This window comes from Rhinoraja longicauda, chromosome 15 (genome assembly GCF_053455715.1).
Source record: "Rhinoraja longicauda isolate Sanriku21f chromosome 15, sRhiLon1.1, whole genome shotgun sequence".
NCBI classification, from domain to species: domain Eukaryota; kingdom Metazoa; phylum Chordata; class Chondrichthyes; order Rajiformes; family Arhynchobatidae; genus Rhinoraja; species Rhinoraja longicauda.
Window position 1 is genome coordinate 31,213,596 of NC_135967.1, and position 14,384 is coordinate 31,227,979.

At 40.6% G+C, this 14,384-nt stretch overlaps 2 protein-coding genes across 2 annotated transcripts in view; one reads left to right on the forward strand and one right to left on the reverse strand.

Annotated features, from left to right (window-relative positions):
• ccnb3 (cyclin B3) overlaps window positions 1–14,384 on the reverse strand; it is an 87,405-nt gene that overhangs the window by 49,923 nt on the left and 23,098 nt on the right. The window lies entirely within an intron of this gene.
• Window positions 430–11,003, forward strand: LOC144600398 (uncharacterized). Its single transcript, XM_078411983.1, has 2 exons — window positions 430–1,727; window positions 6,542–11,003. The coding sequence occupies exons 1-2, from the start codon at window positions 552–554 to the stop codon at window positions 6,707–6,709; spliced, it is 1,344 nt and encodes a 447-aa protein (XP_078268109.1). The 5' UTR covers window positions 430–551; the 3' UTR covers window positions 6,710–11,003.

Consider the following 14,384-nt stretch of genomic DNA (forward strand, 5'->3'; position numbering starts at 1 on the left):
TTAGAGCAGGAACTTCTGAGGTGCCAGAGGACGAGAAGCTGCAAAATGTGCCACAGGAATGTCCATCCTCGGCAGGTGAAGTAACAGGAGGTTTGTGCACAGATGAGAAAAATGTGCAAGACTATTTCAGTGATTTGGTGTCTCGTATTGTCTTTTCATCTGCACAGGTTATTTGTGGTATTACGAGAGAGCGAATTGATCCGAAAGGACATAATGAGCAGAGGTGTCACGATGCTGTGTTTAACAGTGAATGCCAGCTGAACATTCAGACCTGGGAAAAGCCGAAGCCACATCCTTCTGATCTAGTCATTTTGGAAACAGAAAGAATTCCAAGCGAAAACAATGGGCATAAGCACACAGCCAGTTTTCCTCTCATAACAGAAAGCAAATCGTGTGAATATATCGACAGACTAACACAGGAAATCATCAGTTCTGTCTTCAGTTTTCTGACTCAAATTGAATCACTTGAACATGGAAAACATGAAGGAGAGAGAAAAGGAAATGGAGACAAAGATTGTAGGCATTCATGTTACATCAGGCAGTTAAATTCCATGTCTGAAGACTTGGTAAAAAGAATGGTGCAGTCTGCTCTCCAAGTGTATCAAACTCAGTATCAGTTGCAGCCAGCCAGCACTGTGAAACTTTCGCAGGATAAAGTACATCCTGTGACGGCAACAGAACTACTTCAGAACATGGATCCTGCAACCAGCAATGTTGAGGAGATTTTTCTCTCTGGTAACAATGAAGAGCAGCAGTTTATCAGACCATCATTAGAAGCAATCAAACCTGTGGCACACAGCCAAGCTGTGGCTCTGGACAATGATCCTGAGTATAAACAAATGGCAAAAACTCAAGGGTCTAGAAATGACATCAGAAACATTGCAAGCCCCCATGAAGGAACATATGGTAAGGGTGACAACTACGCAAGTTTTTTCAGTCCATGCCCATACAAGCAGCCAGTTGTAAAGGGGAAGGATGTGGAACTCACTGGATGGAATACAAGTAGTTTTGTTCAAGCAGGAACAAAAGTGGGCTTGCATGAGCAAACAAAGGAAGGGTCACGTCAACATAAAGATCTGGATGCATTTCCAGACCTCGACTCCGAGCCCATTATTAATGATGAAAAAAAATCTTCCATCTTGGAATTGTTTGAAGTGATAATGAAGGATCCAGACTGCAAAAAGCTACACAAAACATATGCTGAAAGTTTAGCAGAAACTATACTGAATTCATCCTTGGCTGAGGTTTACAGGCATTGCAGATCTGGACTAGAGGTACTAGCACATTCCCTAAAAACTGATGAATCGCACTTTGCTCTTTCAGTTTCTAGCAGCTCAGGAGAAGAGAGTCTTGTGGTCCAACAGAAAATACAGACAGAAGAATTATGCAAGGGCAAGGAAGAACATGTTCCCTTCATTCTGAACACTAAATTTCAAGGACTCAACGTAATTGAATATCTAGGTGACTCATCAACGGAACAGCCACAAGAGAATGCAAATGAGTCCATCGTTGCTTTAAAGCAGTGCAGTAAAGAACAAGAAAACTTTGAAGAAATGGAGTACTGCAACTTCTTGGCTCCAGAGGCAATTGAACTTTTGTTGGTGAATTTTAACTCTGCATCCACCACTGTTGATGCCCAGATACAAGCAATGCTGCAATGGGCAACAGCTTCTCAGCTCAACGTCTCCAAGATTCATATAAAGAATTCAAGTGAGGACTTTGTACAGGTGAGTTCTGCAAACAGGGAATTATTAGAATGCATTCCCTTGATTCCATAATTATGTAACCTAATTAAGAGTATTTAGTTTTAGTTTAGTTTTGTGATACAGCTCGGAAACAGGCCAGTCGGCCCACCGAGTCCGTGCCGACCTGCGATTCCCCGCAAGCTAACACTATCATACACACTACATTTATCCTACACATTACATTTATACCAAGCCAATTAACCTACAAACCTGCACGTCTTTGGAATGTGGGAGGAAACCGGAGCTTTCCGGAGAAAACCCACGCAGGTCACACGGAGAACTTACAAACTCCATACAGCCAGCATCCATAGCCAGGATCAAAACCGGCTCTCTGGCGCTGTAAGGCAGCAACTCTACTGCTGCACCACTAGAGCATTAATTATCTGAACTTAATACAATGTCTGAGCAAAGCTGGAAAGAATATTTTCAAGAAAAATCCAAAAGCAAAATACTGTAGATGCTGGAAATATGAAGTACAGAGAAAACGCAGGTTTAATGAAAAGTTATTAAATGGGAACAATCATCCATATTCTATCTAGTTAGATGCTTCCTGAACCACTAAGTAGTTACACTATTGCTTCTTTTATTGATTCACAGTCAACTGTAACTGTACAGTTAACTGTAAGGTTAAAAGGATATTTAGTTGAAATCATTTTAATTTTGCCCTTCAACTGTTTAAAATGTCTGAACCCACCAGTGAATCTAATTGCAAAAGATCAATATTTTTTCTTAATATTTTGAAGAGACCAAAACCTGGCAACTTTGCTAAAAATAGGGAAAGTTTGTTACTTAGGAGGTTTACAAGTTGAGAACATATATGTTTATTTCAGCACTAGATCGTTCGACATGGACCTCTCCCAGCGTGAGGTTTGCATATGATCATTGGCAGGTTATTTTGTATCAATCCAGAAGTTGAACCACGGACCTCGAAGTGATTTGCACCTGATACCAAATAATGATGTCTGTGATGACACATCCACCAATAAATTCCTGTTGCTGAGGAAGTTAGACCACGTTGTTCCTCATTGATCACTTCCAAAACAATTTCCGGTCTGAAGAAGAGTTTTCTTCAGAGATGTGTAGGAAAGAACTGCAGATGCTGGTTTAAACCGGATAGACACAAAAAGCTGGAGTAACTCAGTGGGACAGGCAGCAACTCTGGAGGAAAGGAATAGATGACATTTTGGGTCAAGACCCTTCATGTCTCCAGGTTTTTCTGTCTTTCACCAGAGATGCTGCCTGACCCACTGAGTTACTCCAGTACTTAGTGTCTATCTTTGATATAAACCAGCATCTGTAGTTCTTTGTTCTGCTTCACTGTACTGTGCTGGTATGGGACACACTAAAAATAATTCATTTTTGTACCTTCTACCTTCTGGTGTTCCCCTCCCCCACCATCCACAAATCTCTATTACAAATATGTAGACAGTGATGTCTTGCCTGTCTTGTTCCAGCAACAACAACTTTTTACCAATCATGTATAATCTCAGATAAGAAATAGGATACATGCACAGACACATGTACATTTTTACCTTTTTTTCTTTTTGTTGAATGATCTTCATTAATGTGGATTAAGACTTCATCCAGACCCAGTAAATTTGACCAAGCCAGAAATATCAATTAGAATTTCAATTTGATTTGCACCCTTCGAAGTGATGAAATGTCTCCTTTTCTTACTCATTGAGCCGATCGAGACATATGTCCATATGTGAGAAGGGGCAGTGTTGGACCTCCTGTTAGGAAATGAGATGGGTCAGGTGACGGAGGTATGTGTTGAGGAGCACTTTGGGTCTAGTGATCATAATGCCATTAGTTTCAATATCATTATGGAGAAGGTCAAATCTGGACCAAGGGTTGAGATTTTGGATTGGAGAAAGGCTAATTTTGAGGAGATGAGAAAGGATTTAAAAGGAGTGAAATGGAAATTGTTGTTTTATGAAAAGGATATAATAGAGAAATGGAGGATATTTAAAGGTGAAATTTTGAGAGTACAGAGTCTTTATGTCCCTGTTCGGTGGAAAGGAAAGAATAATAATTTGAAAGAGCCGTGGTTTTCCAGGGAAATTGGACACTTGGTTCGGAAAAAGAGGGAGATATACAATAAATATAAGCGGCAGGGAGTAAATGAGGTTCTTGAGGAATATAAAGAATGTAAAAGGAATCTTAAAAAGGAAATTAGAAAAGCGAAAAAAAGATATGAGGCTGCTTTGGCAAGTAATGTAAAAGTAAACCCCAAGGGGTTCTACAGATATGTCAATAGCAAAAGGATAGTGAGGGATAAAATTGGTCCATTAGAGAGTCAGAGTGGACAGCTATGTGCTGAGCCGGAAGAAATGGGGGAGATATTAAACAATTTCTTTTCTTCGGTATTTACCGAGGAGAAGGATATTGAATTATGTGAGGTAAGCGAAACAAGTAGAGTAGTGATGGAAATTAGGATGATTAAAGAAGAGGAGTTACGGACACTTTTGAAGAATATAAAAGTGGATAAGTCTCCAGGTCCTGATAGGATATTCCCTAGGACATTGAGGGAAGTTAGTGCAGAAATAGCAGGGGCTATGACGGAAATATTTCAAACGTCATTAGAAACAGGGATGGTGCCGGAAGATTGGCGCATTGCGCATGTTGTGCCTTTGTTTAAAAAAGGTTCTAAAAGTAAACCTAGCAATTATAGACCTATTAGTTTGACGTCTGTGGTGGGAAAATTAATGGAAAAGATACTTAGGGACAATATATATAATTATTTGGATAATCAAGGCCTGATTAGAAACAGTCAACATGGATTTGTGCCTGGAAGGTCATGTTTGACTAATCTTCTTGAATTTTTTGAAGAGGTTACCAGGGAAATTGATAAGGGCAAGGCTGTGGATGTTGTCTATATGGACTTCAGTAAGGCATTTGACAAGGTTCCACATGGAAGGTTGATTAAGAAGGTTAAATCGTTGGGTATTAATAGTGAGGTTGCAAGATGGATTCAACAATGGCTGAATGGGAGATACCAGAGGGTAACGGTTGACAATTGTATGTCAGGTTGGAGGCCAGTGTCTAGTGGAGTGCCCCAAGGATCTGTGTTGGGTCCACTGTTGTTTGTCATTTACATTAATGATCTGGATGATGGTGTGGCAAATTGGATTAGTAAATATGCAGATGATACTAAGATAGGTGGAGTAGTTGATAGTGAGGTAGATTTTCAAAGTCTACAGAGAGACTTGGGCCTTTTGGAAGGGTGGGCTGAAAGATGGCAGATGGAGTTTAATGCTGATAAGTGTGAGGTGCTGCATTTTGGTAGGACAAATCAAAATAGGACGTACAGGGTAAATGGTAGGGAATTGAGGAATGCAGTGGAACAGAGGGATCTGGGAATAACTGTGCATTGTTCCCTGAAGGTGGAATCTCATGTGGATAGGGTGGTGAAGAAGGCGTTTGGTATGCTTGCCTTTATAAATCAGAGCATCGAGTATAGAAGTTGGGATGTAATGTTGAAATTGTACAGGGCATTGGTGAGGCCGAATCTGGAGTATGGTGTGCAGTTCTGGTCGCCAAATTATAGGAAGGATGTCGACAAAATGGAGAGGGTACAGAGGAGATTTACTAGAATGTTGCCTGGGTTTCAGCACTTAGGCTACAGAGAGAGGTTGAACAGGTTGTGTCTTTATTCTTTGGAGCGTAGAAGGTTGAGGGGGGACTTGATAGAGGTTTTTAAAATTATGAGAGGGACGGACAGAGTTGACGTGGGTAGGCTTTTCCCTTTGAGAGTGGGGAAGATTCCAACAAGGGGACATAGCTTCAGAATTGAGGGACAAAGGTTTAGGGGTAACATGAGGGGAAACTTCTTTACTCAGAGGGTTGTGGCTGTATGGAATGGGCTTCCGGTGGAAGTGGTGGAGGCTGGCTCGATTTTATTATTTAAGAGTAAATTGGATAGGTATATGGATAGGAGGGGATTGGAGGGTTATGGTCTGAGTGCAGGTAGATGAGACTAGGTCAGGGAGAATGGTCGGCGTGGACTGGTAGGGCCGGACAGGCCTGTTTCCATGCTGTAGTTGTTATATGTTATATGTTATATGTTATATGTCCATGATCAAAGCTGCCTAGATTTCCTTGTGCCATTCTGCGTTTGCGAATGCATATTTACTGAAACATTTCAAGCAACTGCATCCTTAACCCAGATAGTTTCTATAACAAGCAGCATATGGAAGCCAAATTCAGTATTTATGAACAAACAGTATAAATGAATTAATTTGCTTTCGGACTTTCACTTTTAATGGGAAATCACTGTGCAAACAGCAAAAGTGAAGGACGGATTCTTTGGAGCAGAATTTCTCCCGTCGGAGATGCCAACAAAATAGCCAACATCAATTAAATGTGATTATTTCCAACCAAATAGATCTGTTCCAAAAATATTGTGGATTATTAACAAGGTGATGAATTATAAATCACAGTCAGTGAAATTCCATTTCAGAGTTAAAGGTTATTTAATACATTCCAATCCAGTGTTTACTTTTGAGGTTATGTGAACATTTAATATTTTCCTTTTCCTTCCAATCTCCTGAGTTGGTCAGGCAGCATCCCTGAAGAACATGGATAGGAAGGCGTATTGGGTCGGAAGAAGGGTTCTGACTCGATGCATCAATGTTCTCCAGGGATGCTGCCTGACCCACTGACTTATCCCAGTGTTTTGTGTCTATCTTTGGTATAAACCAACATCTGCAGTTCCTTGATATTATGTTTTAAGCAGTTTATTGGTAAACCACTTGTCTATGAACTAATGCCAGTTATTTCTTTCTCTGTTCCAGTTCCCCACTCTATTTACTCTAGCTGAAGAAGAGGAATGGACAGTGGGAGACCTCCTCTGTACTGTGCTAACTTTCTGTGAAAGTAACCAGACAACAGCTGGCCCGACACTCTTTGATTACCTCCTTGAACCATTGGATTGTATCCAGGCTGACTGGCCCGATAGTTAAAGCTTGGTTGTTAGCGAGAACATTATGCACAATTGCCTTTGGTGGTGTTTCTTCTAAAGTAGGATGCAGTGTGTTTTACACATTCATGTGGCCAAATTTGTAGTCAGAAGGCATAAAGAGGAAATAATCTATGTCTTTCATTCCTTCCCAATCCTCTGATCAACGATGTTATATTGAAAGAAAGTGTAATATTTTTATAACAGTTTAAATTATTATGGTGGAATCAGTTTATGTGTTTATGTATTTGATCTGATCCTAGACCAACTCTACCAGATGCTATTCTGTAGCAAGAGATGGGGAGGTCTGAGAGCAGACCAAGTTACTGTGCCACTGTCCCTGATCTGATCATTTCCTCAGCCCTCAGTTGATCATCCAATCAACTCCTCACTGAAGAAGGGTCTCGACCCGAAATGTCGCCCATTCCTTCTCGCCTGACCTGCTGAGTTACTCCAGCATTTTGTGAATAAATACCTTCGATTTGTACCAGCATCTGCAGTTATTTTCTTACAACTCCTCACTTCCTCTCAACCCAACCAATTCACTTCACCCATCATCTTTTCCTTTCATTGCTTCCACACCCCTATCCAACCACACCATGGCCAGCTCTCGTCTAAACTGCAAACCATTTTTCTTGGATCTTCACTCTTTACAATGGAAGGATGTTGCCAAGTGAATAACTTTATCGACAATTGCCCATATGCTTTTATATTCCTATTGCCGATATTTATGCTTTCTATGGAATACAGGACAGAAAGAGACTATTCCCTTCACCATGTCTATGCCAACTCCTACAGGAGCAAACCTCGTCCTATTCCTCTGTATTTTCCCTACAGCCTTACAACTATTATCTCTAAATGCTTATCCAGTTCCCTTTTATCCAGTCCCAGGCACGGACTGAATCTAGAACTCGTACAGTGGGTTTTAGATTCTCACCTCTTTCTGAGTGGAAAAGAAACCCTCATATCCTCCTGGTATCTTCTGCTCAAAAATCTTTGCCCACTGGTATGGGAAACTGCTTTACTCTGTTTGCCACGTCCAAGCCACTCATATGCGATAGAGTGCCCGTATCAAATCTCACCTCAATCTCCTGATCCAAGGAGAACAACCCCAATTCTTCATTGTAATCTTTTCCATTACTGATCTTATATCTTCATCCTCCAAACCTTTCTAATAAATATTTTCTGCATCCTTTGTGGGACCTTCATATACTTTCTAAAGTGTGGCAACCAGAATTGAACACAATGCTGCATTTGTGATCTGATTCGTATTTTGTACAGGTTCAGTGTCACTTCACTGCTTACGTTCACTATGCCTTTATGAAACCAAAGGTCTGAAGAAGTGACCCGACCCAAAACATCATTTATCCATTTTCTCCAGAGGTGCTGCCTGATCTACTGAATTATTCCAGCATTTTGTGTCTATCTAGTATACACCACTAGCCACTGCCTCCACATGGATTTCAAGGATTTAGAAATTTGTATATCCAAATTGTTCTTCAATTGTTCTTTATAATGGAGAATTTTAAAGTTTTAAATTTTTTATTATACATTTTGTCTATATTATACCCCTATAATTTATGCAACTTCATCCCTCTCTGAATTGATTTTAATATGCCACTTGTTTGGCACTTCACTCATCCATTTGTGTTTTCTTCTAGACTTTACTGCCCTCCTCACTTGCGCTTCCAAGATTTGAATCATCCTTAAGTTTGCAATATTTACTCTGCACATTCATGTTTCTGGCGAGAACATCTCGAAATGAAAGGTCCTGCTCTGAGCCCTAGAGAACACCAAACACAATGAATTGGTATTCTATCAACTTTAACTCTTGGCCATCTTGTTGGTTGTTAATTCACGGAGGAATGTTCTGATAGCAGTATATATGTATAGCTATTCCAGGATCAATAGACAAGAGACACAGGAGTAGGCCTTCCTATTCTTACCACCAAAGTGGATAACCTCACACTTATCCACATTAAACTGCATCTGACATGCATCCGCCCACTCACACAACCTGTCCAAGTCACCCTGCAACCTCATAGCATCTTCCTCACAGTTCACACTACCACCCAGCTTTCTATCATCTGCAAATTTGCTAATGGTACTTTTAATCCCTTCATCCAAGTCATTAATGTATATTGTAAATAGCTACAGTCCCAGCACCGAGCCTTGCAGTACCCCACTAGTCACTGCCTGCCATTCTGAAAGGGATCCATTTATCCCCACTCTTTGCTTTCTGTCTGTCAACCAATTTTCTATCCATGTCAGTACCCTACCTCCAATACCATGTGCTCTAATTTTGCCCACTAATCTCCTATGTGGGACCTTGTCGGCTTTCTGAAAGATGAGGTACATCACATCCACCGGCTCTCCCCTGTCAATTTTCCTAGTTACATCCTCATAAAATTCCAGAAGATTAGTCAAGCATGATTTCCCCTTCGTAAATCCATGCTGACTCGGAACGATTCTGTTACTGCTATCCAAATGCTCCGCAATTTTGTCTTTTATAATTGACTCCAGCATCTTCCCCACCACTGATGTCACACTAACTGGTCTATAATTTCCCATTTTCTCTCTCTCTCCTTTCTTAAAAAGTGGGATAACATTAGCTACCCCCCAATCCACAGGAACTGATCCTGAATCCATTGACATGCCAATTTTAGCTCTTGATTCAACTTGCACCCTATGTCGAGGCTACTGTTTGGGGGCCTGTAGATAACTCCCATTAGGGTCTTTTTACCCTTACAATTCCTCATTTCTATCCATACTGATTCGACATCTCCTGATTCTATGTCACCCCTTGCAAGGGAGTGAATATCATTCCTTACCAACAGAGCAGGCACAATACAAGTGCAAAGTATATATGTTTTCATTGGATCTGGAAGATTCACCTATTGATTGTGCTTTGGCATCTACCTTGAAGAGATCTTGTCTAGGTTAGTGGTAAACATGACATTTGCCTTCATACCAATTGATTTTGGAAACAAATTATTCAATCACTCAACAAAGCTCCCTCCAGTGAATAAGTGCATGAAGGACTTATAAACTGATCCGATAAAACCCTAAATTGAACTGCAAGACTTTACCATGTTAGTGGGAACAAGGTGTTGTTACATTCGCCCCACTATTCTCAGGTTATGCAGGAACAAGCATTCCTCATTATCTATGACTTTCTCTCGAGAAATCGTAAGTTCATGAACCTCAGACGAAGACCGGTGTCTGGATGTTTATTCCTCGTCAGTAGCACCAGTGTGTTGTATTTTGCCATTGAAGTCAATGGAATAATATTCATAGACAGAGTACCACGTGTCGGTAATATTATATCACAATTTCTAGGCACAGATCTTAAATGCCTCTCATGCTCTCATTTACATCTGTTCTTAATACTTTTGGAACTGTGCCTTGCTTTATGTCAACGTATTAGCAGAGGGGATAAAATTGAACAGGAAAATCAGTTCATCTGAAGGAGACATGGTACTGGGATTGCTGAAGAGGCAAAATGCTCTGGATGTTGGTTTAACCTGCAAATGGAAAAATTAAATGTTTCCACATGATTTCGGAATAACAACAAAAATCCTCTGCTCATGGACATTTTCAGTGGTGGGCACATAAGATGTGATGAAACTTTTAAGGAATACTCATGTAAGGCTGTACCCACTTGACTATAAGAAAACCAGGGATCTTAGACCAGAAGGTCTAATGAAAGCTCTTAACTGCAAGACAATTTGTTCCATGCTACATTAAATGCACTGTGTGGGGTTCTCCTTTTCAGTCAAATCTTCCGAGTTTAAAGTTCTGAGCTATTCAATGTTGAGCCTGACATGTTCCAGTGTTGTGAACCAGTGCTTATTTCATCTCGGGCCAGGCAGGGAACAATCAGTTGGGAATCCTGTCAGATCGCGCATAGAATTTCCCAGCCAGATTTTGAAATGTGGCTGAGAACCAGAGGGAGACTGGATTCTGTACAATGATTAGAAGGTTTTGTTTATTTTGGATTTACCTTGGTTTGCTCTGCATATTTCCACATCCTCAATAATATTTGTTTTAGTTGAAGCCTTGCATGTGCATTTCTGCTGTAATGTTAAAGCAGTGGGAGGATGAACACAATCCAATCATTCCTTTCTGTCTAAAAAGATGCACTTTGTCTCAGAGAAAGAATTGCTCTACCATGATGTCGATTGGAACATCTAGTTGCTCATTTCACGAGATTGTAAAATAGAGCTGTATTTTTTTATATTTTTATCTATGAATGCAAAAGATTTTCCAACATAAACTGTATTAAAAATTTGAAATCATGCTCTGCAATGTCTAAATAAAAAGTAAATTTATTTTGTATATGGAATTCTAATTTATATTCAAAGCCAGAAAATGGCCATTTGATTTGCCAATCTGTATTGGAACCAAACCGATAATGCTACAGAAAGTCAACAAGTCAGATTGTTTCAGGTTTCCTGCATCTACAGCTATTTAAAAAAATGATTGTCAATATAAATTGGAATATATGTTCCAAGTGAACTGTACTCTTGGACTCTCATGTGCTCCCTCTCACATTTATCACGTTCTGCCCACTTGCTACAGAATATGCTGGATGTCAGAAAAACAGAAAAAGCTAGAAAGAGATTGGATGCCAGTTTGTGTAGCATGTCTTCAGTCATGATCCTTCTGATTGTCTTCTACATCCTGGCTTCCGATTGTCTTCTACATCCTGCTTCCACTCTGACCTTTCCCTCTGTGCCCCCTGCACTGCTACAATAAGGCCCAATCCAAGAACACCTCATCTTCCGCCTGGGTACGCTGCAGACTTCCAGACTCTATCCAATTGTCAATATCACCTAACTCGCTCTCTTTTTCTGCCCTGACCGAACCCACCATTCCTGACAGTCATCCATAAATGATTTGGCTCAATTTTTCTCTATTCTTCAGACCTTACATTAGACTTTAGGGATACAGCAGGTCCTTCGATCCACTGTGCGCCGATCAGCGGTCACCCCATACATTAGCAGTATCCTACACACTAGGGACAATTTTACAATTTTGTTTTTACCAAAGCCAATTAACCTACAACCCTGTCTGTCGTAGAGTGATACAATGTGGAAACAAGCTCTTTGGTCCAACTTGCCCACAACGACCAACATGTCCCAGCTACACTAGTCCCAGCTGCCCACGTTTGGTCCATATCCCTCTAAACCTTTCCTATCCATGTTCTTGTCTGTTTCTTAAACGTCGGAATAGACCCAGCCTCAACTATCTCCTCTGGCAGCTTGTTCCATACACTCACCACCCTTTGTGTTAAAAGGTTACCCCTCATATTCCTATTAAATATTTTCCACTTCAGCTTAAACCTATGTCTTCTGGTCCTTGATTTACCTACTCTGGGCAAGAGACTTTGGAGTGTGGGAGGAAACCGGAACACCCAGAGGAAACCCACGCAGTCCCAGAGGGAAAGTAAAAATCCGAACAGACAGGATCGAACCAGGGTCTCTGGCACTGTTTGGCAGCAATTCGTTAGTACAGCCTGACCTGCTGTGCATGCCCTTCAGTTCTGCTATTAACAACACGTAACACAAAGACGCACATTCTGTCCCTAACTGCCACTTGAACCCAGGATAGACACAAAAGGCTGGAGTAACTCAGCGGGACAGGCAGCATCTCTGGAGAGAAGGAATGGGTGATATTTTGGGTCAAGACCCTTCTTCAGACTGGCCCCTGACCTCCCCCTTTCCAATACGGAACGGTCTGTCCTCAACAGAGGCCTCACCTTCGTTCTTTTTTAATAGCCCAGACTGCCACTTTAACTCATTTGATCTCACCCTCCCTCCTTCCCTCTCTCTTTACAAACTGCAGTACATTGCACCCCTCTATAGTTAGAAAACCTCTGAATTTTCCTTCCTTCTCCTTCATCATTCCAAATCTCTCTGTTTTGGTCCACAATATGGAAATACCAGGATGACTCATGTACAACAACAATCCTCCATTTAAGACAATGTGGGAATAGCCATGAAAAGTTTTTCATTAGCCTGCAATTTTTTTACATGCCTGAAAAATGAATGATTTGTTTTGCAAATTAGACAACTGGAGCACCGACTCCACTTTGCTACTGCATGGGGCTTACCAGAAGCCATTTTCAGACAGGTCAACTTATCAGCAAACAGTCCACCCACCTGGTTTGGACATTAAGAAGACTACCATTAAAATAGAAACAATTTTTTCTATTTATTGTAAAAAAAGCCTCCCAAGCACTTTATAGAAGCACTATCAAGTAAAAGCAAATATCGAGCCAAATGAAAATGGTGCTGGTGGTAATACAAGAAAAAAAGATGTTGTTAAATCTAATGGGAGAAAAGAGAGCTGGAGTTGTTTTGTGAAGGAGTTTGGTTTAGTTTACTGCACCATAAGTGTACCAAGGTATAGTGACAAACATTGTTCTAGGGCATTGACAGATGAACTACCAACAGTGGAGCAAGTTGCATTTGGAGACGAGCAAGAAACCACTCCACGAGTTACAAGTTTTCTGCCTCATTCAGGGAGGAAGGGTGCACCAAAGAGTGTTTCTTGGATCATTTTTTAATGCTTAATTTACAATATGTGTTCATGAATTGGTGGAGGAAACAGAGTGTCTGGAATACCAGTTTGCCATTGACACAAAAATAGGATGTAATGAGAATATTTGGAATGTGAAGCAGGATGCAGACTGGTGAGTGGGCAAAAACTTGGCAAATGGAGTTCAATGCAGAAAGTGTCAAGTCATTCACTAAGGTAGCAGGAACCAAAACTCAGACTACTAGCTAAATGGAGAGAGACTGCAAATGCGGGGAGTACAGAGGGATCCGGTTCTTTCGCATAATGCTGAAAGTTTGGAGAATTGTGGAAGCTAAATCACTAGAGGCATTCAAAGAGGAGACAGGTAAATATTTAAAAGATTGGAAAATTGAGGTTGAAGAAAACGAAGCCGGAGATAGATCGGCCAGGTTCATATTGAATGGTGGGGCAGGATCATTTTGAATGGACTGATCCTTGTATTCTTGCATTAAAGACCATAAATTCTAATTTGTACGGCTGGAGAAAAGTACAGAAATGTGGGGAATGGGGGTTGGGAGAAGGTAAGATTGTTGTTGGAAAAAAAACAACGAGAATGCTTTATTTTCCTCATGTAATGATCAGTAGTGAAACTCTACATTATTAATTACTGCTTGTTATCCAACATTAGTAGTATTTTTCAGAATTTTGTTTTATTGGCTCAGGGCAACATGTTTATCTCCCTCCACCTCATTTGGCATCCACTTGAGATCCTATTGGCTATTTGGCTTACGTTTTAAACATCTGAGTCTTCTGTTTTCCTCTCCATCAAAGAGAGTGGGTCACTTGTCTTCACCCACTCTTCCTCAAAGAGGATCTGAAGCCATTATTATTCCTTCGCTTGGCCACTGTGTTGCTCCACTGGAACTGACCACAGTGTCTGGTTATCTAGATTACTGACTTTTTTTTTCTCCTAACCTACCGAATCCTCAAGTGTTGATTCAAACTCGGGGGTAAAATTCAACCAGTTAATATGTAAAATATGATTCACAGCTGGAGATCAAAACTCAGATTTTCTTTTCAGCCTGAATAGTTTTATGAAATAAACTGAAAACATCTGTTAAAATAGTTCCAATTAAATAAACAGTGTTGCTCAATAC

What these genes read in the sequence shown, in the direction of transcription:
- LOC144600398 (XM_078411983.1), top strand. Translation starts at nt 552, where the DNA reads ATGTCTGAAGACTTGGTAAAAAGAATGGTGCAGTCTGCTCTCCAAGTG. An exon ending in CAAGTGAGGACTTTGTACAG is followed by an intron (nt 1,728 to 6,541) that starts GTGAGTTCTGCA and finishes TCTCTGTTCCAG; the next exon opens with TTCCCCACTCTATTTACTCT.